The following is a 24,128-nucleotide window of genomic DNA, read 5'->3' as shown; positions in this document are numbered from 1 at the left end:
ATAGACGGAATGTACAGAAGTCTTGTTTGTTAGAGAAAAGTTGCAAAAAGAAGATAAACTTTGAAAAGTATGATTGCTGTCACAGTGTCGGAATGAATGACCCGACTTGACCCAGATGAGACAGCCGAAACCAGGAATGACAAGAGAACCGGCGTTAGCCTACAGTTTAATCCGGACAACGAGTTTAATGCACATTGTGTGTGATTTGAGACAAGTGTCACTGATGGGAAACATGTGCATATGGGATTTCAGAAGCATTTGTCAAACGCGGAGTGGACACAGTCAGATGACAGGTGTTTGTTGATATTTTGATGTGATTCATAATGGTCGAATACCTGTTGATAGACAAACACGGTATCTGGAGACTTGGTGCTAAGCTGTCTACATTCACGGAGTTCATTTAGTTCAATATCGGACACAGGATCAGCTTGCTGGGGTAAGTTTTCTTTTCCTTGTATTTTTAATTATTTTTGTTTTGATTTCAAAACCTCTCTGAGTTCAACAAAGTGCATCGATTTCGCAACCAGATGCTGGTAATCATGTCGCTAAGGTAACTCTCTATATGCTACCCTTGATCTCCTTCAAAGTAGACAGTTCGAATTCTGAACTGTCTGATGTGCATGCCGAAATGGTAAATTTGCAAATAATAATGTTTAGTTGAACCTTTCCTGTGTCATTAACCCTCATAGTCATATGGTCCCCGGACGTCAGTAAGCCTGCATACCGCTCAGCGCCAGATTGTGCAGACGTCGCGGTGACAAAAAACGTATACATTGTATAAAAAGTGTCACGTTCTTATTTCTTCACACAACGTTACAAAATTGTACGGATTAGTGTATCTTTATGATGTCTTTCGGAAAGTCTAAATGTTGTTGCAAAATGAATTTGTTTTTATGCTCATGCCATCGTTGAAAGTGTGAGTAGTCATATTTTTCGTGTTTTTCTTACCTGTATACATTTGTGAACTAAGTTCATGTCAACTTGTCAAGTTTAGTCTATTTCATTGTGTTTTCATTTTCATTGGCAGTTATCGATGTCATCATCGTTCACAAAGGCAAACCTTTCTATACAAAGTCCGGTTTTTGGATTTGGGTGGTCGAAAAATTCATCAAACAGCAAGCCCTCTAACACAGACGCAAACCAGGACTTGGTGGTGATGATCTTGGCGCTCTAGAAACAGTTTCTGGCAACATCACAATCTGAATCTTGGAACTTCAATCTGGCCATATGGAGTTTTGACAACAAAGACATTAAATGTGTTCAGAGGTTGAATTATACGAATAACTCCATCCGCTTTAACGAGGTCATTTACTTTGACAGGTCTCAAATGGCCAGCCATGTTTGTTTACAAACGGGGACGTAGTTTTGGTTTTTACTGTAAAATGAAAATCATGTGAAATAAATGAAAAAAATGATAATGTGAAATCATGTTGTTAATATGAAACTATGTGTCTTGTCTTAAAAATCTTGAATCAGTGAGATTGTAGCACGTAAAACATCTGAAGGGAAAGCCGTGGATTTGTGAATGAATGGGATGAGAAAAAAATAGTTCCGTTGTCCAATGAAAATTGATCTTTGTACCACCGACCAATCAGCTTCGAGAATCACTAATTGCACACTGTGCAAATATCAAAAAGTTATTACACTGAATATTTGAGCCCATATGGCTAATAACAATGGTTATGTCATGCCATTGAATGTTATGCATTACATGCACCATACCATACGATAATTTTTTATGAAAGCTTTGTCCATTATGAATTTTAAATTTAACAATCTAACCTGTGCTATGCATATATGGACTGTTAGTTATTTTAAGTTAAATACTCCAATGGGTGTTTATTTGTAATTGATTTGGCTTAGAAACTTGAGTAGTTCACAATCGTATTCCTTTTCTCTCACTCGCCCAAATTTAATCATGCCATAGCACATGCGCAGTCAGCCGTCAGCAATTCCTTTGTCCAGCTCACAATACATGGTTCATTCAAGCATGCTTCGTAATGGTCGGATCTTGACTGAACCCACCACCTCCCTCATCACCAACAAGGTGTATTTCTGTAGGTATAAGCTGCAATCACTATATAGATTCATACACTAATTGTTATAGCATTGACTCATCACTACCTTCTCATTTATATTCTGTCATATCTCCAGCGCTCCTGGAGCTTGGAAGCAATTAAGTAAATCCAGGACAGGTAGGGGGATTCTCATAAATTCAGTTCCACAATTATCATAATAATAATATGGGCAGATGCTATTCCCCCTGCAAGTAATTTAACGTTCGTCCCTTTTTTGTTTTCATCATTCGTCTACTCTGCCAGGTACTCCTGGCGCTCGGGAGCAAGTCTAGGGGTGCGCGACCCCTACTTGTATTACTTGGCAGAGGTACAGCCCGGTGATCGGGTATATTTCTTCAACGTCCGTGTTCGTATACTCAGCCATGACTCAGTATGCTCAAACAGTATGGAGTGCGCGAGTCCTATTTAGAGACTTGGCTGAAGTTAGTCTTCCATGTACTATGTTTATGTGTCATGTATATATGTATATACCAAGAATCCCCATATGCCAAAAATGTAATAAATGTTGTTCTTTTATCTGTTGTCGTGTTGTTATTGTCATTATAAATTACACATATAGTAATTATACGTTAAGAGAAGAGTAAATGACAGCTTGACCAGCACCTGTTGAAATATCCCATATCATAATTCACATTTGCAAAATATTTTATTGGTAAGTAGTATTGAGTAAACTCCCATTAGATATTCTGGAAAGTTGGCATTTTGTGTTCAATTCTTTTGTCAAATATGAGTTTTTTTAGCTCCAAGATTATTGTGTTTGCATGATTATTGTTTTTTAAGCCGTACCGGAGTAAAACATTTTCTTTTGAAATATGAATGTTTATTTTCATATTGGACCAGATGGGGCATACCTTTTGACATTCCCAAAATAGGTGTAAAATCGTTTCTTTGTCATTTGAGCAATACCTACACAAGTCACTGTCCACGTATGCATTTATAAATTAGCGATTTTTTACTTATTCTGCATGACTCCTTAATGCATTTACTGCTTACCTTATGTCAAAAGAGACAGTGCCTTGCGATGGTCCTGGTGAAAAAGAAAAGGCTGTTTCTATCTCAAGTCTGCTTTTGTAGGACCATCGCCACTATTCGTTTAATTTAGTGGTTAGCTTTCTGCTACCACACTAAATTACGTCTGCGATTGGTGATGTATTCCTTTCATATTACTTTCACTTGATTGTGTATTAATATGCGGGTGTTTTCCACATTTTTGCCGCCACATGGTTCTTTGTTTCGTTGAATTTGCGTTACATTTGTTTACCCCTTACTGAGGTTGTCAAGTTTGTTTGCAATTCTCTGCTAGGTATTAACAGGCTTATGTATATTTAAATACCTGTAGCCTTTGGCGTTATATAGAGTTTTCATGTGTTTATATTTTGTACACTTTAAAAAAACTCAAAAATATTTTGCTGATTGCAACCTGGTGTTTTTTCATCGACATGCCGAAGTCTATTTCAACAACAACTTCTATTCTCTTTCAGATTAAATCCTCCTTGGGGCACTTATTGCATTTTCCTGGCTCAAGAAAATCTACATGACATAGTTGTAACCATTTTCCTTAATAAAATTGTTACCACACAAAAAACTTTGTTTTTGTATGATATACGTCCACCCTAATGGTGCCTCACCCTCCACGGCGCGTCATGCCAAGGGAAGCAACTCTCACCCAAATCACTTTCCTTATGTCATCTGACAAAGACAGACGTGCTGGTTTTTTTCAAGACTAAAAAAAGTACAAGATAATCGTTCGTACAAGAACCATGGCAGACCAAACTGTATGTATGGTACATTTCTTTCATGTAAAGGCGTAATACCTCGCATTGTAAAGTTATAAAGTTGTAATTATGTGACACGTGTACGATGCCTTTGAAACAAAGGCCGTCATAGCGTCCATTTTGTAGTGCCACGTATGATACATGTAACACCAGGGCCATTAAAAACGGCTTGGGTTTTTTAATGTTATATCATTGGGCTTTAGCCTACAATCTTTTCCTTTAATCAACCCAAGCTGGTGTGTTAATTATCTTTAAATTACACTTACCTTTTTTTTTTACGGGTTTTTTACACCTTCGCGCGTAACACGCCCACTTTGGTGTTATAATTATACTACGACATTGGCTATTAGTATCGCTTTACCAATCGCATTCTAAATTACGCCTTTGCTTCTAGTTACACAATTTATGCACTTATCTTTCCGATCTTTCATCGCACTGATACACTTTATTACCCTTCCCGCCAAATTACGGTCTTTTTTACAGACCTTCAAACTGTGTACGGGGTGTTCGGCTTCTATCCCCCCCCCCCCCAAGACAGGCATGATACTTGTATCAAGTGTTTGGCCGAAGACGGGCATGACGATGGGTCATGCCCGATCTGTGTTGCTTTCACCCCCCGGGCGCAGAAAAAGAGAAACGGGGGGGAGAAGGCTCTAGGGTCCCCGTCACAATCACTGCACCCTCTCCTGCACCGTCTTTGGCAGACATCTCTGCCTTGTTGAGGTCGCAGATGGCGTCGATGATGGAGGAGGTAAAGTCTCAGCTCAGAGAGGAGATGCGGACCGAGCCTTCCCTGTTGTCAGCGCCGGACACGGCTTCGAGACCTCGTGATATTCCCGGCGTCGGCCGAGGCAGGCCACTTGGTCTCGGGGACGATCTCAGACCGGGCTTCGGCGCCGGCTTGAGGTCGCTCCCCAGCAGAGGGGTGGCGGGCACTGGCCCATTCACTACCAACGCACAGTTCTCCCTAGCGGAGCCAGACGCCTCTTCCGAGGCCGAGGCTTCCTCTAGCGGATTTCTAGCCCAGAGCCAGGTGGGTTCCCTTGAACCCCCGGCACCTCGGGACCGGGACTCGGCTTCGGGCCGGGTGCAGCCCGGGGATGCGAAGGCCCAGGCCTTCGGGCGTCCCCCTCCGACTTTGTCTGCCTCTTCTCTCGGGGAAGAGTCGATTAATTTCGGCTCGGAATCGAGAGAGGAGGAGTGGATGGAGGAGGGGGGAGACGACTCGGAGACCTCGGGAATATTTTCCTTCGCTTCCTCGTTGAGGCATGTACGGGACAAGATTGTCCAGGTACTGCCTCAGGTGGCTGCGCCCATGCCCCAGTCGTATCCGACTGAGTTCCGCCTTTTGGGGGACGCTTTTGCTCCAAGCAAGGCGCCCCAGGTGCGGCTCCGTATTCTGTCCTCATTGGTGCATTCATCCACCCTCTGTTGTCGGGTGCCCGCAGGAAGTTCAACCTACCCGAACATATTAAGCGGTACCCGTTAGCAAAGGATGGTGATTTTAAGGTACCGGTGGTGGACGAATGCGTCTGGACCTCCGTTACCCTGGGGGGGTCTTCGACCCCCAACTTGGCTAAGGTCAAGCAGGGCCGGCGGTTGCCACCCTTTCCCGCGTGCGGTACAGAGCTGAAGGCTGCTTATGTTTGCTTCGAGGAGCAATATCGTAACGCATGTCAGCAGCTCCGGGGGTCCGTACACTCCGCATATCTGTCGGCCGTACAGAGGGAGTTAGCGGGAGAGGGGCCGGCCGACTCTTCGGAGTTGGCCGCGCAACTTACGGAGGTACATAGTCATCTTGCGAGGGACGCTATTCGTAGCTGTGCCTCGCAGATGATGTGCGCAGTCATGGGCATGCGCAGGCTGTGGATGTCGGTATCCAAATACTCGGCTTCCACATGCCAGGATCTACGTGCTTTGCCATATAAGAGATGGGTGCCACCCTCTTCCCTGGGGCTCAGCAGGTGGTCCGAGAGGGGGCAGGAACCCATCGGGTTCCCATTAGCACCCGAAGTGCCCCGGGCGGACCCACGGTTGCATGTTATCGAACTGCCGACAGCCGGGGTCCACTGCCTCAAGCCGGATGTCCCCGTAGGTGGCCGACTGTCTCTATTCCTGCAGGAATGGGAGACAGTCACATCCAATCCCTGGACCCTGTCCACTCTAAGGGATGGCCATTTGCCTCGGTGGAAACATCATCCGCCCCCACTTCTCCGGGATAAAGCACACTCCGGTGCCTGCTACCCTAGAGAGGGCAGAATTCCTCCGTGCCGAGGTCGACGCACTTCTTATGAAGGCTGCGATCGAACCGGTTCCCTTGGGACAGGAAAGCGAGGGCTTCTACTCGACATATTTCCTAGTCACCAAAAAAGATGGAGGGTTCAGGCCTATTCTCAATGTGAGAAGGCTGAACAAACTTATAGAGGTACCGTCCTTCAGGATGGAGACACTGCGCTCGGTGATCTCAGCTGTCGAGACCGGAGAATGGCTAACGTCAATAGACCTAAAAGACGCCTATCTCCACGTACCCATACACCCCGTGTTATCACTTCAGGGTTCTACCATTCGGGATCGCTACGGCCCCGAGGGTGTTCACCAAGCTGATGTTGATTCCCGCCCAAGTGGCCAGGTCAAAAGGTCGGTTCTGCTATCCGTACCTCGACGACTGGTTACTAAGAGCTCTATCGCAATCCCTGAGTCAGATAGCTACACAACAAGTGATAGATATTCTGATCACTCTAGGGTGGATAGTCAATCTCAAGAAGTCAGATCTGAGCCCTACTCAGAATCTAGTCTTCCTAGGGGCGAATTTCAACACGGTGAGCGGACTTGTATCTCTGTCACAAGATCGCATTACCAAGGTCAGAAGTGTTACTTCCCAGTTCCTTCTGTCCGCCAGTCACACTGCTCGTACATGGCTCCAGTTACTGGGCAACATGGCGGCGACAGTGGATGTGGTTTGGCGGGTGCGCTTGAGAATGAGACCCATTCAACAAGCGCTCCGTCGACTTTGGGTGAACTCGGAAGATCTCGAGACTGTTCTCGAGACTCCGCAGTGGCTCAATGCACATCATCAGTGGTGGACCGAGGTCGGGAATCTGTCCCGGGGGCTCCCCCTCAACACTCCCGTGCCGTCTCTCACAGTTCAAACAGACCCGTCACTCTCCGGCTGGGGAGGCGTTCTGAACGATCACACTGCCTCGGGACTATGGTCCCAGCAGGAGATCAAACTGTATATCAATGTGCTAGAACTGAGAGCGGTCAGGTTGGTGTTCCAACGCTTCCTGGATCTGCTTCGTGGCCAAGTGGTGCGTCTAGAGATGGACAACCAAACGGCGATGACTTACATCCGGAAGCAGGGGGGAACGGTGTCTCCGTCGCTTCTCCAAGAGACGTGGCAGTTCCTCCTATGGTGCGACTCACACGTTATCAGGGTGCTACCTGTTTATCTCCCGGGGGTAGACAACGTCCGTGCGGACGCTCTGTCTCGCCGGATCCTCGCTCCTCGGGGATATTCGGGATTATCTCCCAGTTATACGGGTCGTTCCAGGTGGATCTGTTTGCTTCTGGGGTGAATCACCAGACACCAACGTTCTGCTCCCGAGTCCCCGACCCGAGGTCGGTGGCACCGGACGCCTTCCAGCTAGATTGGACGGACAGAATTCTGTGGGCATTCCCCCCAGTACCTCTGATTTCCAAGGTCCTGTCTCAGCTAGCCACTCAGCCTGTGCGACTACTTGTGCTCCTGGCACCCCTTTGGTCGGCGCAGAGTTGGTTTCCAGTAATACTCAGGTTTCTGGCTCAGCCTCCTGTTCTATTACCTTTACGACCGGACCTCCTATCCCAGAACGAGGCCCTCCTACCGAATCCCAGGATTCAGTGGGTGGCTTGGCCACTGTCTGGAATCGCCTCCAGAAGAGCGGTATTCCTGCACGAGTTGCAGACACAATACTGGCTTCGCGGAGGGATTCGACAAACGTTCAGTACGAGGATAGATGGGCCTGCTATGCGCGCTGGTGTGTCGATAGAAGGATTGCAGATCCCTTTTCTGCAGATCTCGTAGCCGTGTTTGAGTTCCTCCAGTCGCGACTAGATGTCGGCCTGGCCGCATCGACAGTCCGGGGGTACTCTACAGCTATCGCTGCCTTTCACGTCCCCGTCGACGGGGCACTTCTGGGTGCGCACCCATTAGTGAAGCGTTTTTTAGCAGGTGTGGACAGGATCTGACCGCCTGTCCGGCGGATCAGTCCCCCTTGAGAAATTGTCAATCGTTCTTGATTGGCTGTCCGGTCCTTCCTTTCGGGATCTGTCGTCTCTCTCTCTTCAGCTGTTGAGCTGGAAGACGGCGTTCCTTGTGGCGGTAACGTCCGGCAGACGGGTAGGCGACATTCAGGCAATGTCAGCCGATCCCGAACTAACTGTCTTTCACCGGGACAGGGTCAGTATTCGCCTGCCGGACTCTTACCGTCCTAAGGTCGCACACGCCTTCCACGTGATGGCTCCTATTGAGCTACCTGCTCTTTTACAGCCTTCTTCGTCGGGGACCACTACAGTCAGTCAGTTCTCCGAACTGGGCAAAGTTCTACATCTCTAGCCGATCGAGCCTTCGAGATTTTAGACCGCCCGGACTGATTATAACACTGCTCAGTAACGGTCCGGATTTTATCTTCTACGGTCGATAACAATACCAGCCATTACTACTCGATAATCATCGTATTTGCACATGCACTCCTTCGCTTCACGGGGACCCTCTGGCCTAGCTCTGCGCGGGTTTATAGTCTCTCGTGATCTGTGCCCCCAATATCACTTGTTCAAAAAAGTGGGGGTGTGGGGGGTGTGTGTGTCTCGAGTTCTCGATATGATAAGCCACAAAGAATGGCTCTTTTCATTGTGTATGGTCGATAACGCCCTGTCTCCAGCCCCCGCCTTTTGACGGTGGTGCCTCACGATAAGGTTGGTTCCATTTATTGTAATCTTGTTTATTCATTGAAATAATCAAATTACGATGTATTTATGCACGCTTGTTGCTGACGGATGCCACTTCCTAGATTATCTTTAGGAGTCTATCTTGATGCAATAAGTGCCCCAAGGAGGATTTTGTCCACAGTTTTGGTGACTGCCGAAATTCATTCACTTCCATGTTCTACTACCACAGGCTCAATCATGAATATCGCACCTGTTTAAAATTTTCAGGCATCCATGGCCTTCACAGTGACAGTCCCAGAGATGCCGGCGCATGCGTCCTACGGCGCTTCTACTGGGTTGGTGCCAGCGCAAGTGCAAGCCACAATCAAGTCAACACCTAAAAGCATCTCATCACAAGGGCTTGTGCCGAGCGTAGCGTCTGCCTATGGCCTCTCGGGCGATGTCATCGACACTAGGTCAGCTTAGGGCTGCACCTCCTGCCTGCCCGGTAACGCAACAGATGAACGTGCAACATACAACGCCCTACCAGAACAAGTGGATACATAACTTCATGCAATCCATGTGGCAGGCGTTTGCTTTTTCAATTGTGATGGATAGTCAACAAGGCGAGGTCGGAATTAACTCCTTCTTACTAGCTACAGTTCGTAGGGGGCCTGTTTCAGACATATCAGGACCTCCTAAAAGTGCCAAGGGATTGATGACCTGCCCTGCATCAATCACACACACTTCGCCAATGGCAAGTGTTGCTGGGGCTACTCACTTCAGCCCAGGATTTGCCAACAGGGGCCGCCTACAACTGCATCCAATACAACAATTCCTGTCTCCTTACATCAGAAGAAAGGATAAACTCACAGCCATCATTCTACCAGCCATCCGAAGGACTCACCTCAACTGGTGGACAATAGTCAAACATCTTAGGAGGCGTCTCCTTATCTGGACTATCCCCGAATCTACATCTGTTCGTAGACACCTCCCTTCAGGGATTGGGTGCTCACTTACAGGGCTAGACAGCCTCAGGGCTGTTGTCCGGCACACAACAAACTTTGCACAAAAACAATCTAGAACAATCATTCTGGCTATCTCACATTGGCAGGAGCAGCTACAGTACACCAAACTCGCAATATCTACTGTCATCAGTATGGTGGTGTGGTGCCTGCGCAATCAAGGGACATTGCACTCCCACTTCCTTTTTCAACAGACGTTCAGGTTCTTTCATCAAGTGGGTCCACCAGACAAGGTTGCTCCCACAGAGTGGAAACTTCACTCAGGTGTGTTCCAACTGGTGCTTCATCTCTTTGGGCAACCAAACATCGATCTGTTTACGACTCACCAGAACCACCAACTATGATGTATGGCTTGGTCGGTAGACTCATGCAGCATCTCCTGGGAAGGGCTAAAAGCATATGCTTTCTCTCCTCCTGATTACACTAAAGAGTAAAGAAACAAAGAGCCTTGCTCTGACTTTTATCGTGCCTTGGTGGCCGGCAGGGGGGTGGTTCGTCGACCACAAACACCTTGCAGAAGATGATCCACTGCTGCTCCCAGAGTGGTTCAACCTACTCATCCACCCTCACAGCAAACTACCTCACCCAACACCAGACAGGATTCATCTGAATGCATGGTTTGTCTTATACACGCACTTGACATCACCCGCTTCCGTTTTGAGCATGGTACGCAGGGTGCGGTACACCTTGGGGTTTCATAGCGCAAAATCAATTTCCAGGCCAACGAGATCGTTCCTTCAGTCTTGAGAATTGTGTGTCCGCCACTCCGAAACTAGGCATGGCTCGTGGAAACACTAATTCATTGGCCTATCCCGTATGTCTTCCATTTTACTGTTTGTGTACACAGACTTATCCTCAATTCCCATGTTCCATCTGTAGATAAGATTAAATGAGTCCTACAGTCAAGCATTTTTATGCTTTTTACGCCTTACTGTTACTTGACAATTTGTCTTTTCAGGGGGTTCGTTTATTGAGGTTTTGGACATCTGAAGGTATACCCACCTCCATACCATTGATACAGATGCATTAATGAGTAATGCAGGATAAGTAACAAATTTAGTAAAATCTACATATTTTTCACAGTTGTATACTTATCCTGGATTACTACTTCCCACCTGTTGCAGACTTGCCTCCCCACTATAGCTTCAGAAACCTTTTTTTTGTAGCTTGTGCGACGAGCAGTAATATCATTCGATGTGAAGTCACATCTGGTCACATGACAGCGGTGATGGTCCAACAAAACTTGAGATTGAAACAGCTTTTTCTTTTTCACCAAGGACTGTCACTAATCCCTGTCTCTTTTGTTGTAAGGTAGCCAGTAAATGCATTAAGGAGTTAGTTAAGGAGTGCAGTATAAGTATAAAAATGTAAAACATATTTAGATTTTACTAAATTTGCAGGTAGAATATGATGTAATATTTGGTATTGAAACCACTGAAATGTGCATGACTTTGTACACCTAAACAGTATAAGATTGTAATGTTTATTATCTGATTTGCAGATTTCACTTCTGAGCAGGAATTCCCATTTTTGAAAGTGTTGGTTCTTGATAATTTGTTTGTCCATAGTTTTTTTAAGAGAAATATTGAGGACCTTTCCTGTTTTTTTTTAAAATGAACTAAATTTCTTCAGCTACTGAATGCTCTGTTTCAAACAGTATTGCTTTATAGACTGGATCAGATAATTAAGATAATTAACTTTTATGTTGTAGAAAGTGTCCCTTTTCATCAATAAAATTGGTAATAAATCTGATGCCTTTTTTAGACCATGATTGGTAGACGACCGTTTCCTGCCCCATGTGTATTCCAGCAGGAATACCAACGGCAGGAATATTGTTATTTTCCAGACAGTCCACAGAGGCCCACCAGGACATCAGTAAATCTTCATAGAACTTATTGTTTCACATTGATTGAACATGTTTTCGTAGTTAATATCCACCATATCATCCAGATCAAGAATTTTATGCCCAATAATTCGAAAGGTTCCTGTGTCCAGGATAAATTCTATTTCAGGCAGAGTTTCATTTTCGATCTCTTCTTGACCCTATCCATATTAATTTTGTGTGATCTGTATTTACTTTTAAACCTGTGTCTTTACAATTTACATGCAAACAACATAGAGGCATCATTCAGAACCATCAAGTGAGCAGGTTGTGTCCTCTGTGTATGTGTACGAAGATACTCAATGTCACCAATGTTTCTTCCCTTTATGCCCTGGCTATTTCTTTTAAGTATTGCTACACATAGGATGAATGTATACGGTGATAGGGGTCGTCTTGACAGCATCCTCTTGATATGTCAAAGAATGAGCCAAAACCACTTACAAGAACTGAGTGAATTCCGTTGTAGAAAGTATGTATCCATTGTTTGATTGATTCTCCAAAGCCGAAGTAACTCTGTGTTTCATTTATGAAATTCCAATCAACAGTTTGGAATGCTTTTTCATAATCGATCAACAGTATTAGGCCTGAAATTGGATAATGTTCAGTACCGGGTATATTGCATAACATCATATATTCGTCTAGTTATTTCCCCAATGTATCACCCAGCCATGACACCCTTCTGATCTTCGTTAATTGGTAAATCTAAAAATCTAAAACAGATTTTATTCTACATGATATAGCTATAGAAAACCTTATAGAAGATAGATAATAATGATATTAGACGCCAATTTTTGAGGTTTTGTTTTGGTATATTAACTTTTGGTACACATGTAATTAGTTTTCGTGTTGTGAGATGGATAGTTTACCAGTTTTGTACATGTTGTATGCAAAATTTAGATCTTATTAAGTATTTACCTATATCATTCCAAAAGAATTTTCAGAATTCCCCAGTAAACACGTCCAGTCCCAGACTTTTCCCATTTTTTAGCCATTTAACTGCTTCGAGGAAATCATCATAATTCAGTTCGCCTTCAGTTTTGTGAGAAAACTCACCAGATAGTTTTGGAAATCAGTTTACTGAGCAGGGTTTCCAACTGAATCCTTGACACGTCATGTTTAGAGTAGAGACTACCATATAACTTGCTTACTTCCTTTCAAATATTTTCCTATCGGTCTATAATGTTACTTTAGTTATCTTCTATTTGATTTATTGAGGTAGTTTCTAGATGCTAAACTTAGACTAAGGAATTATTTGGATGTTTTTTCGTCGTGTTCTATACATGTTTCCTTAGATCGAACTATTCTTCCCTGAGTTCTAATTTTCATTATTTCTTTTCTCTCCTTCTTGAGTTTATCTATTTCACAAAGAATTGTCAGTTTGGTATCTTTGACGTCAGTTTCATCCAATTCCTCATGTTTTGTGTGTAATTTCCACCGTTTCGTGTTTTCTTTTCTGATACAATGAATATTGTATAGTTTCCCATAGAAGTTCATAATTTATTGAGACGTTACCTTCTTTACATCTGTACTGATTTATTGTTCCCTTAATAGTTGATTTTTACAACTTAACATATTTCTTATCTTTGAGAAGTGAACTCTAAAATTTCAAAAAAACTTTTCCACACTGCAGTGGTTGCAGTGTCATTTATATATTCAGTGATATTTTCACCACGTTTAACCTGGTTTTCTGGTTTTTTTGGTTTGCAGAACCATGTTAATGTCTACCACCCACATTATCGTACAAATCTGCTCATTCTCTTGGATACCAGCAGCCTGTTAGTCAAAATCTCCTGTGTCTTTCTCAGCAGAGGGGGAAATCAGTCTGGATACTGATCCTCGTCTCCCCCAGTAGCTTCCTGAGTCAAAGACAGCTTCTCTATTTGGCATGTTTTCAAACATAGCTATGATATTATGAGGTGTTGCGGGATGATTTTGACGTTGATTCTGAGAAAGGTAACCTGTGGACTATTTTAAAAAACATTACGTCCACCCTGTTCTGGTGAAAGTTCAGTGTATTCACGAAAAATTCTCTCAGCTCCCGTATTTTCTTGAGGAGTTTCTGGGATTCCGTAGATTAACAAATTTGATTTCCTGTCATGAATTTCTTTGAGAATTACCTATCTCTCACAAAAAAACAGGTGACTTCTTTTCATCTGAAAGGGCTTCACGTAGCTGTTTGATTTTGGCCTTGTGTATTGATAAACAATGTTTACGAGCCTTACTTAGCAATTTTAATTCCCTTTTTGCAATGTTTTGAATTTTCACCTTGGTTTGGCTATCCTTTTGTCAAGTGTCTGTTTTGTTGACATAAGTTATTGAAACAGAAAATGCAAAATGTTTCTTATCAAATTGGTGTACTCTTTTCCTACTGACTGTCTGTAAATATGTTTTCTGTTGACAGAAGGTCTCCATATGTTGAAAGAAAGACTCAGCCCTCTCACTCTGTGTGGACATCTCCTTCTGACAAGCAGAAGGCTGACTCTTCTGTTTTAGAAAGGGACTCTTTGAGAGAAAGATCAAGATCAACGTCTGGACATCAGGATTACTTTCCTTCTGAACACAGGAAAGTGAAAAACAAATTAACATTAAATGAACGTTTTGGCTTGACCGAAAAGAAATTTGAACTTGAGGAAAACATAACTATTGGACTTCAGCGTAGTCCTCACATCCCAATATCAACAGCTGTAAATGTTAAAACAACAAATTTTGATTTTCACAATTTTTTGTTGAAAAGGCGTGCCAGTGAAGGCCGCAAGCCAATTTTTGATCGAGATGAAATCAAGTCCTTCCATCATGATGACAACCTTGATGACCCAGATGAGTTTGAAAGGAGAATTATCACTGTTTTGTCACCCAAACCATATAGTAGTTTTAGAAGTAGACAGGACCTGAGTGCTGATTCAACTGGTGTGGACTACAGCATTAGAAGATCTTTGAGCACTACATCCAAACAAGAAGAAAGGAGTTTGAAAAGAACTCATCAGCTATCTACATATCACAGCAGGTACTGTACAATTTTTTATTTATCCTGCATTACTCCTTAATGCATTCACTGCTTACCTTGCGACAAAAAACGGGACAGCACACTGGCGATGGTCCTGGATGAAGAAATTAATAAACTGTTCGTAGTCCTACTTTTTACGACCACCGCCGCTGCCCTGTGACCTCTGTGACCTTAGGCAGTGATGTGAAGAGGTGACCTGTCTCGCTACAGCATGGACGTGTACCAGCGGAGCTCTGGTTTTGGATTTTTTTGGACCTTCAGTTTTCGTCTACAATTTTAAAATTGATCTGCGACGGGTGATGTATTCTTTTCATATTACTTTCAACATGTTGTGCAGTTTTATATGATTTATTTAGGTGTAAAAAGACTCTGTCTTTTTTCCTGCCACATGCTGTTTGTTCACCACCATTTTGAATTGTGTTACAATTGTTTGCCTGCCAAGGTAGTCAATTTGTTTACAATTCTCAACTACGTATGTATAACATATTTATATGTTCTTAAATACTACTGGCTTTGGTGTTACATTGAGTTGCGTATATATAAATTATTGAATACACTTTCAACTTGTTACAATAATTTGCGGATAGATTAATATAATTCTACGGCAGTCTTCCAGTCCCACTTCATCCAAAAAAGTCTTGTATTTGCTTGCATGTTGTACTAATTGCTGTGGAATTTTTTTTGCCAAAGATGCTCATCCACGTTGTCTGGCATGCACGCAGGTTTGTGCACCAAACTATAAATGTCTCTTTTGCGTAAATATCTCTCTAATGAGTTTTACAACTGCATATTTTGCAGCAATCCCGTCGTGAGACAAGGAAAATGTCACAATCGCTGAATAGTGAGGGACATGGTTCGGTCATTACTACGCAACCATTATCTTCGAGGGGTAATATGTCGGCTGTTACTGTCACTGCTGAAGTGCACACTCCGCTGAAAACTTCAAATTCAGAGGATTTTGTGAGTATCATAATTGACTCTAACTTTCAGCCGCCTGAGAAATCTACATCTGCGAGATCTGGCCTATGTATCAGACGCCTGTGTCAGTTACATCTACAGCACAGATCTTACATCTACTCCAATGCCTAACGTATATAATACACCCATTGTGCATCATAATACAGCGCATTCATCGTTGAGTAATACCAGTACGCCTGCGCATACTTGGACATTGACGCTTGACTCTTATTCACCAGATGGTTCATCTAAACCATCGGTCAGAGGTAGCACTACACATCGGAGTAGAAGTCGTTCACCATCTAGACGCACCGTCAACATCATCCTGATTCGTCAGACACATCTAATGGTGAAGAGGGAGATTCCTTGATAGAATGGAATACTCATCTCGGTCTGGCACAGGTACATGAATGGGTAGTGGACCGCCTCACTTCAGTGCCTTCCCTGGGTAACGGGGTGGATAAATACGATACAATATGGACACATCCTACGTTGATCCTTGTCGACCCTATGATGACAGATGTGATTAGATCCTTGGATGAAGACTTCTCAAGGCTGACGCTTACGCCGACATTTAAGCCACTTAAGTTTAGGAAGGATGAATTTCCTATCCATGGTTTTGAGGCAGCAGACCAGGCACATAGTTTGGATGAGGATATACAGAGAATGGCACCCTCGTCAAGGCCTACTACACTCAAGGTTCAGGATACCAGAGTTGCATTTATTGAAACTGAAAAAAATTCGAAGGGTATTAAAACCTAACCCTAACCGACTAAATCATCTCCAAACTATAGTTGATTTTCAACAGCGTCTGATTGACCATATGAGAAATCAACTTAAAGCTGCATTGCCAGAAATAACTGTCACACAGAGGCTTGGCTATTTAGCCCTATCTACTTGGGACTTGGAGTTTAAGCACAGGCTGCTGCGTCAACCTTGGTCTTCCACGTCCCTGTTCAATGGACAGATTACGGACATGCACGCCAAAGCTTTGGAGCATGTTTGTCACAGTTAATCCCAGCGATCAGGCGAGTCTCTCAAGGAAGGTCAGACACAGGATTCCTTTTGTGGGAAAGGGCGTGGCAGAGCGTGGTAAATACCACAGTAGGGGAGGTGATAAGAGGGGTAAACACTGAGATGTTGGACAGTCACGACAGTCCCGCCCCCAGCCCTTCCAAATTGTCGATACCCCCGTAGACGGGAGACTGAATCAATTTGAAGACCTGGAGCAGCCCCAAGGAAGATTACGTTCCCAACGTACTACGTCATAGTTGCCAACTAGACGTAGAGGTACTTCACCGTTGACCACCAGCTTCTCTTCCTTGGAATTATCCAAGAAGGCAACATCTGCTATTAAAGGCCAACATAAACATTGTGTTGGAAAAGAGAGCCATAGAGATTGTACACACACCAGTGTTAACATAGGGTACCCAAGAAGGACTCAGACAAGATGAGAATGATACACAATCTCTCTGTTTTCAACCAACGTTGCCTGAAGCATCAACCCTATTTCTGCCTCATCACGTTGAGACTACTCAGAACCAGCATAAAGGCGTTAGATTCCTTGATCAGTCTCGATCTGCAGGATGCATATCTACATATACCGATCCATCCCACCGACCGCAGGTTCCTCAGATTCCAGTTCAGTGGTGTTCACAACCAGTGGGCAGTGCTCCAATTTGACATTTCAGTGGCCCCATGGCTATTTACATGAGTAATGAAGCCCATAACTGCATTTGGTTCGAGTCGTACATAGACGACTGACTCCTGTGTCATCAACACATGCAGACGTTAGTACGCCACCGGGATTTCACAAGAAGGCAGCTACCAGGATCTCCTATCAGTTCCAAGGGACAGATGGCACAAGATTTTACGCCTCCTGTCACCTGCTCTTCATCAACCACGCACACTTCACCAGTGGCAAGTGTTAGGGTTACTCACCTCAGCCCAGTATCTAACCAGCAGAGGCCGATTACAATTACGCCCAGTTCAACAATTCCTGGACCCTTACATCAGGCATCAGGATCCACTCAAGGCCATCACTCTACTGGCTCAAATAAGGCCTTACCTAATTTGGTGGACAGTAGAGTCGAATGTCTTAGGAGGAGTTTCTTTATCCAGGTTATCCCCGAATCTACACCTGTTCGTAGATGCCTCCCTTAGGGGTGGGGTCTTGGTTGATGCATGTCATCGATCCAAATTGTGTGGATCGATGCTCATGATATTAATAACTGGATTGTCTGGTCTAGACCGCCATCATATAGCTGGAACATTGCTAAGTTAAACAATAACGGTGTTAAACAACAAACCAACCAAACCAAATCAGGGGTGGGGTGTGCACTTGCAAGGCCAGACAGCCTCAGGGCTATGGCCAGGCGCTCATTGAAAGTGGCACATGAACAACTTGGAGTTGAAAGCTTTAATTCTGGCCATATCTCATTGGCAGAATCAACTACAGTCAGCCCAATTCGCAGTATCCACAGACAACAGCACTGTGGTGTGGTGTCTGCGCAATCAGGGAACAACGCACTCCCACTCTCTACTTCAACAGACATTCAGGCTTTTACATCTACTGGATCGCCTGCAACTACAGTTCATAGTTCATTCTGGCTGATGCTTTATCGCGCCCAGACAGGGTGGCCACAACAGAGTGGAAACAGAAGCATTCTAGTTACTGCTTCAGAAGTTCGGGCAACCAAACATCGACCTGTTTGCAACTTGCCAAAATAACTCATGACGTATGTCTCCCCGTTACCGGATCCGCAGACTTGGGCGGTGGACGCGTTCAGCATCCATTGGGAAGGGCTAAAAGCGTACCCTTTTCCACCACCAGTTTTACTTCCCAGGGTAATACAAAAGATCAAGGAGACAAGGAGACCGGCCGGTGGTTCATCGAGCTCAGAAATCTAGCAGAAGACGATCCACTACCCCTCCCACAGTGGTCCAACCTACTCATCCACCCTCACAGCAACTTGCTTCATCCAACACCAGACAGGTTTCGTCTGCACGCTTGGTTCGTCTTAAAAATGTGCTAAGTGCAAAGGACTATTCGGGACGAGCAGCAAAAGCTATAACGTTAGCTCATCGTCCCTCTACCAGAGTTCTATAGGCTGGGGATAGTTTGAAACCTTTTGCAAGGCAAAAAGTCAAGACACAACTACTGCGTCACCACAGTTTTTAGCTGAATACCTCCTACATTTGCATACCCAAAGACACTTGAAAGGTAGCACCATTACTACATACTTGGTTGCACTAAACTCAGTGTTGGCCGTTTCGGAAAATTACAAGATGACTAAGGTCCCGGAACTACAGGCCCTACTACGCTCATTCAGGCTTGAGGATCAGAAGGCCAAGTTCCGCCCACCTGCTTGAGACTTGAACGTTTTTCTTCGAGGTTTGTGAGGGCCCCCCCCCCCCCTTCGAGCCCCTCTATGCATCCTCATTTTATGACCTCACCAAGAAAACAGTGTTTCTCTTGGCATTAGCTACAGTGGCACAGGTGAGCAAACTACATACGATCACCCGGATTCGTTTTGAGCATGGAATGCATGGAGCGGTGCATCTCGGGTTGTGCTGAGATTTTATTGCAAAGAATCAATTACCCGGCCAACCCGATTGTTCCATCACCATCCCACCAATATTGACTAAGATGAGGGATAACTTCTATTATGTCTGATACGGGCACTGCGAATTTTCATCGGCCATTCCAAGACTAGGCGTGGTTTGAGGAAGCGGTTATTTATACCTGTGTCTACTATGTCCATGACCATATCTCTATGGTTACACGCAATCGTCCTTCAGGCTTATTCGATCGCCAATCTGGATCCGTCGAGAGCGAATAAGCCTTATGAAATCTGGGCAGTAGCCTCTACCCTGGCTTTACATAGCAATTGTGCTAATAAAAGGATGTTTTTGGAGGTTCGACAGTTTTTGCCAGTCATTATCTTCTGGATGTGACTCTCGAGGACGTTGAAGGTGTACGAAGTTTTGGGCCATTGGTAGTAGCCTAGCAGGTTACCAACCCCCGACGCAAATAATGAACTCGCCATATACAGAGCCATTCCAATTTCAGGTGCAGTGGCTCAGATTTCGCCAGTGGAACAATATTGGACAATTAATAGTCTACAAGGCTCTATGATGTAGTAAGTAAAGATTTAGCTGATGAGGTAGTTTTGTCTTTCTTATTACTCAGATGAATAGGGAGCTACTCTTTATTCAAATGTTCAATTGTGTTCACATTGAAATAACCCGACCGTAATGGCGTTATTCTGAACTTTTCTGCTTCACGGTTTATCGGCCAACTGGTGTCGTATATTCAGGGTGTTAATTATTGAGGTTTCTGTATTTTGAGGGTTTCCCACCTCCAAACCGTCCGGTACAGATGCATTAAGGAGTAATGCAGGATAAGTAAAACATTTAGTAAACTGTAAATATTTTTTACATTTGTATACTTATCCTGCATTTCTAAGTTTAAGGCCCACCCGTCGCAGACTTTCCTCCCCACTTTGGCTTCAGAAACCTCAAAAGTATGTCTTTCTTAAGCCCGGGTGACAGGCAGTGACGTGAAGAGGTGACCTAAGGTCACAGAGGTCACAGGACAGTGGTGGTGGTCTTAAAAAGTGGGACTTCGAACAGTTTATTAATTTCTTCACCCAGGACCATCGCCGGTACGCTGTCATTAAGGAGTAATGCAGTATAAGTAAGTATACAAATGTAAAAAATAGTTAGATTTAACAAATTTTGAACTTCATTTGGTTAAATCTGTTATGGCTCAGCTGACTAAAAGTCATGTCAGCATACACTCAAGTCCAGTTTATCCGACATTGTTGCTTGCATATGATTATGTCGGATTAATGAGTATGTTGGATAAACAAAATTAAGCAGTATAAATGTTCGTGATCGAAAATTGGACAACTACATGATAGATAACGATATGAACACGTAGGAAAATGAAAAATGAAATATTCATATTGTTGTGTTACATTGTCAGCGGAATATGTTTTCTAATCATGCAACCACTAAAGTTTAACACAAAACTACTGTTACGGACTGTATGACTGATTAAAAATTGACTGATTTTTAAAGCATAGTCTGGAATGGAAGTAGCTAATATGAAACTAGTGCCGCAGATGACCACGGAGTACGCTGGTCATGTAAATCTGCAGTCTGTAATATAAATTTGCAGGAAAATAAATGATTTTTTATAAAGGCAGATGGCTTATGGAAGCGTATTATATAGACAAAATCTTCTTTTTCATGCTGAAGTAAATTGCTGTTGCCATTTTCTTTTGCCTTAATACTAATGCCCAATTTAACTCTATTGTGGAATGCAGACATAGGTTTGCTAACATCTAGTGGAGGTAGTATGTGCTGCAAATGAGCTCGGCAGCGGAGTGGAGTTCACAATGTTCACAATTACACAATTTCAATGATAACTTTACGCAAATTTTACCAATATCTTATCATTTTGAAAATCCAGATCCTGATTGTTATATTAAGATTAATATCAATAAAACAGGACCAGACAATATGTTGGCAATATATCAACAGGTGTGTCGCCATCAGATGTTTGGTTGGAAATATTGGATTTGTATATTAATATTAATATTAAAATATCAGGGTGTTTACAATGTTAAACAGACATAGACATCCATCTTCCCCTATGCTTATTGAAAGTTGTAACAAGTGTTTGTTGTGTGCACTGCAGGGATGAGAGGGCCAGAGTCTCCTACCGAAGTGAGGCACTGCAGATTACACGTGGCAGGACCTCCTCCCCCATGAGAGAGCCTCAGGTTCGGTAAGTTGCAGCTGCATCATGCATCATCTAAAATATTGGTGGGATCAAATGTCATACATAAGTGTTTTAGTTCAAGTACAAGACTGATTCTTTAGAACGAGACTAAAGTGTCACTATATGGGTGAGATATTTCTGGTTTGGCATTGTTAAGGTTTTACTCACTCACAAGACCAATGAGTCACTGTATGGGTGAGATATTTCTGGTTTGGCATTGTGAAGGTTTGACTCACTCACTCACAAGACCAATGAGTGACTATATGTGTGAGATATTTCTGGTTTGGCATTGTTAAGGTTTAAATCACTCACTCAAAAGACCAATAAGTCACTGTATGGTGAGATATTTCTGGTTTGGCATTGTTAAGGTTTGACTCTCTCCCTCACAAGACCAATGAGTCACTGTATGGGTGAGATATTTCTGGTTTGGCATTGTTAAGGCTTGACTCACTCACTCACTCACTCACTCACTCACTCACTCACTCACTCACTCACTCACTCAAGACCAATGAGTGACTATATGGGTGAGATATTTCTGGTTTGGCATTGTTAAGGTTTGACTCACTCACTCACAAGACCAATGAGTGACTATATGGGTGAGATATTTCTGGTTTGGCATTGTTAAGGTTTTACTCACTCACAAGACCAATGAGTCACTGTATGGGTGAGATATTTCTGGTTTGGCATTGTGAAGGTTTGACTCACTCACTCACAAGACCAATGAGTGACTATATGTGTGAGATATTTCTGATTTGGCATTGTTAAGGTTTGACTCACTCACTCAAAAGACCAATAAGTCACTGTATGGTGAGATATTTCTGGTTTGGCATTGTTAAGGTTTGACTCACTCACTCACAAGACCAATGAGTCACTGTATGGGTGAGATATTTCTGGTTTGGCATTGTTAAAGTTTGACTCACTCACAAGACCAATGAGTCAGTATACGTATGAGATATTTCTTGTTTGGCATTGTTAAAGTTTGCCTCACTCACAAGACCAATGAGTCACTGTATGGGTGAGATATTTCTGGTTTGGCATTGTTAAGGTTTGCCTCACTCACAAGACCAATGAGTCACTATATGTGTGAGATATTTCTGGTTTGGCATTGTTAAAGTTTGACTCACTCACAAGACCAATGAGTCAGTATACATATGAGATATTTCTTGTTTGGCATTTGCCTCACTCACAAGACCAATGAGTGACTATATGGTGAGATATTTCTGGTTTGGCATTGTTAAGGTTTGACTCACTCACTAACAAGACCAATGAGTGACTATATGTGTGAGATATTTCTGGTTTGGCATTGTTAAGGTTTGACTCTCTCACAAGACCAATGAGTCACTAAGGCATGTTCACCCTGGTGCGCCAACAGGATTCCACCAGGTGTCTGCTAGTTAAATTGGGATTGATTGTCAATGAGGCGAAGTTGGAGGTAACTGCTTCCTACCGGCTCAGTTCATAGGGAGCCTGTTTAGGACCTCCTAAGAGTGCCGAGGGCCAGATGGCTAAAGATCTTAAGCCATCTGTCACCTGCCCTGTGTCAATCACGCACACTTCACCAATGGCAAGTGTTGCTGGGGCTACTCACTTCAGCCCAGGATTTGACAAGCCAAGGCCACCTACAACTGTGCCAAATATAACAATTTCTGGCTCCTACATCAAGCGTTAGGATTCACCTTGAGCAATCATTCTACAAGTCAACCTAAGGACTCACCTCAATTGGTAAACCATAGAGTCTAGAATCTAGAGATGGAAGCACTCATTCTGGCTATCTCACATTTGCAGGAGCACCTACATCCACCCAACTCACAAGATCACCGACAACAGCACGGTGGTGTGATGCCTGCATCTCACATTGGCAGGAGCACCTACAGCCACCCAACTCACAAGATCCACGACAACAGCACGGTGGTGTGGTGCCTGCATCTCACATTTGCAGGAGCACCTACATCCACCCTCTCACAAGATCCACGACAACAGCACGGTGGTGTGGTGCCTGCATCTCACATTGGCAGGAGCACCTACAGCCACCCAACTCACAAGATCCACGACAACAGCACGGTGGTGTGGTGCCTGCATCTCACATTGGCAGGAGCACCTAAATCCACCCAACTCACAAGATCCACGACAACAGCACGGTGGTGTGGTGCCTGCATCTCACATTGGCAGGAGCACCTACATCCACCCAACTCACAAGATCCACGACAACAGCACGGTGGTGTGATGCCTGCATCTCACATTGGCAGGAGCACCTACATCCACCCAACTCACAAGATCCACCGACAACAGCACGGTGGTGTGGTGCCTGCATCTCACATTGGCAGGAGCACCTAAATCCACCCAACTCACAAGATCCACGACAACAGCACGGTGGTGTGGTGCCTGCATCTCACATTGGCAGGAGCACCTACATCCACCCAACTCACAAGATCCACGACAACAGCACGGTGGTGTGATGCCTGCATCTCACATTGGCAGGAGCACCTACATCCACCCAACTCACAAGATCCACCGACAACAGCATGATGGTTTGGTGCCTGCATCTCACATTGGCAGGAGCACCTACATCCACCCAACTCACAAGATCCACGACAACAGCACGGTGGTGTGATGCCTGCATCTCACATTGGCAGGAGCACCTACATCCACCCAACTCACAAGATCCACCGACAACAGCATGATGGTTTGGTGCCTGCATCTCACATTGGCAG

General features: G+C 44.1%; 1 protein-coding gene across 1 annotated transcript in view; it reads left to right on the top strand.

Annotated features, from left to right (window-relative positions):
• The window catches only part of LOC139478216 (pre-mRNA-splicing factor 38B-like), a 106,725-nt gene that overhangs the window by 20,082 nt on the left and 62,515 nt on the right, over nucleotides 1-24,128 (top strand). The window contains exons 3-4 of the mRNA XM_071260607.1: nucleotides 14,067-14,669; nucleotides 21,334-21,423. Of these exons, the coding sequence (XP_071116708.1) occupies nucleotides 14,067-14,669; nucleotides 21,334-21,423 (693 nt within the window). The remainder of the gene's footprint in view (nucleotides 1-14,066; nucleotides 14,670-21,333; nucleotides 21,424-24,128) is intronic.

The sequence above is a fragment of the Haliotis cracherodii genome, unplaced genomic scaffold, assembly GCF_022045235.1.
Source record: "Haliotis cracherodii isolate W230 unplaced genomic scaffold, xgHalCrac1.p SCAF_1, whole genome shotgun sequence".
Lineage (NCBI taxonomy): Eukaryota > Metazoa > Mollusca > Gastropoda > Lepetellida > Haliotidae > Haliotis > Haliotis cracherodii.
Note: the sequence above shows the minus strand (reverse complement) of the source record. Positions and strands in the feature narration are given on the sequence as shown.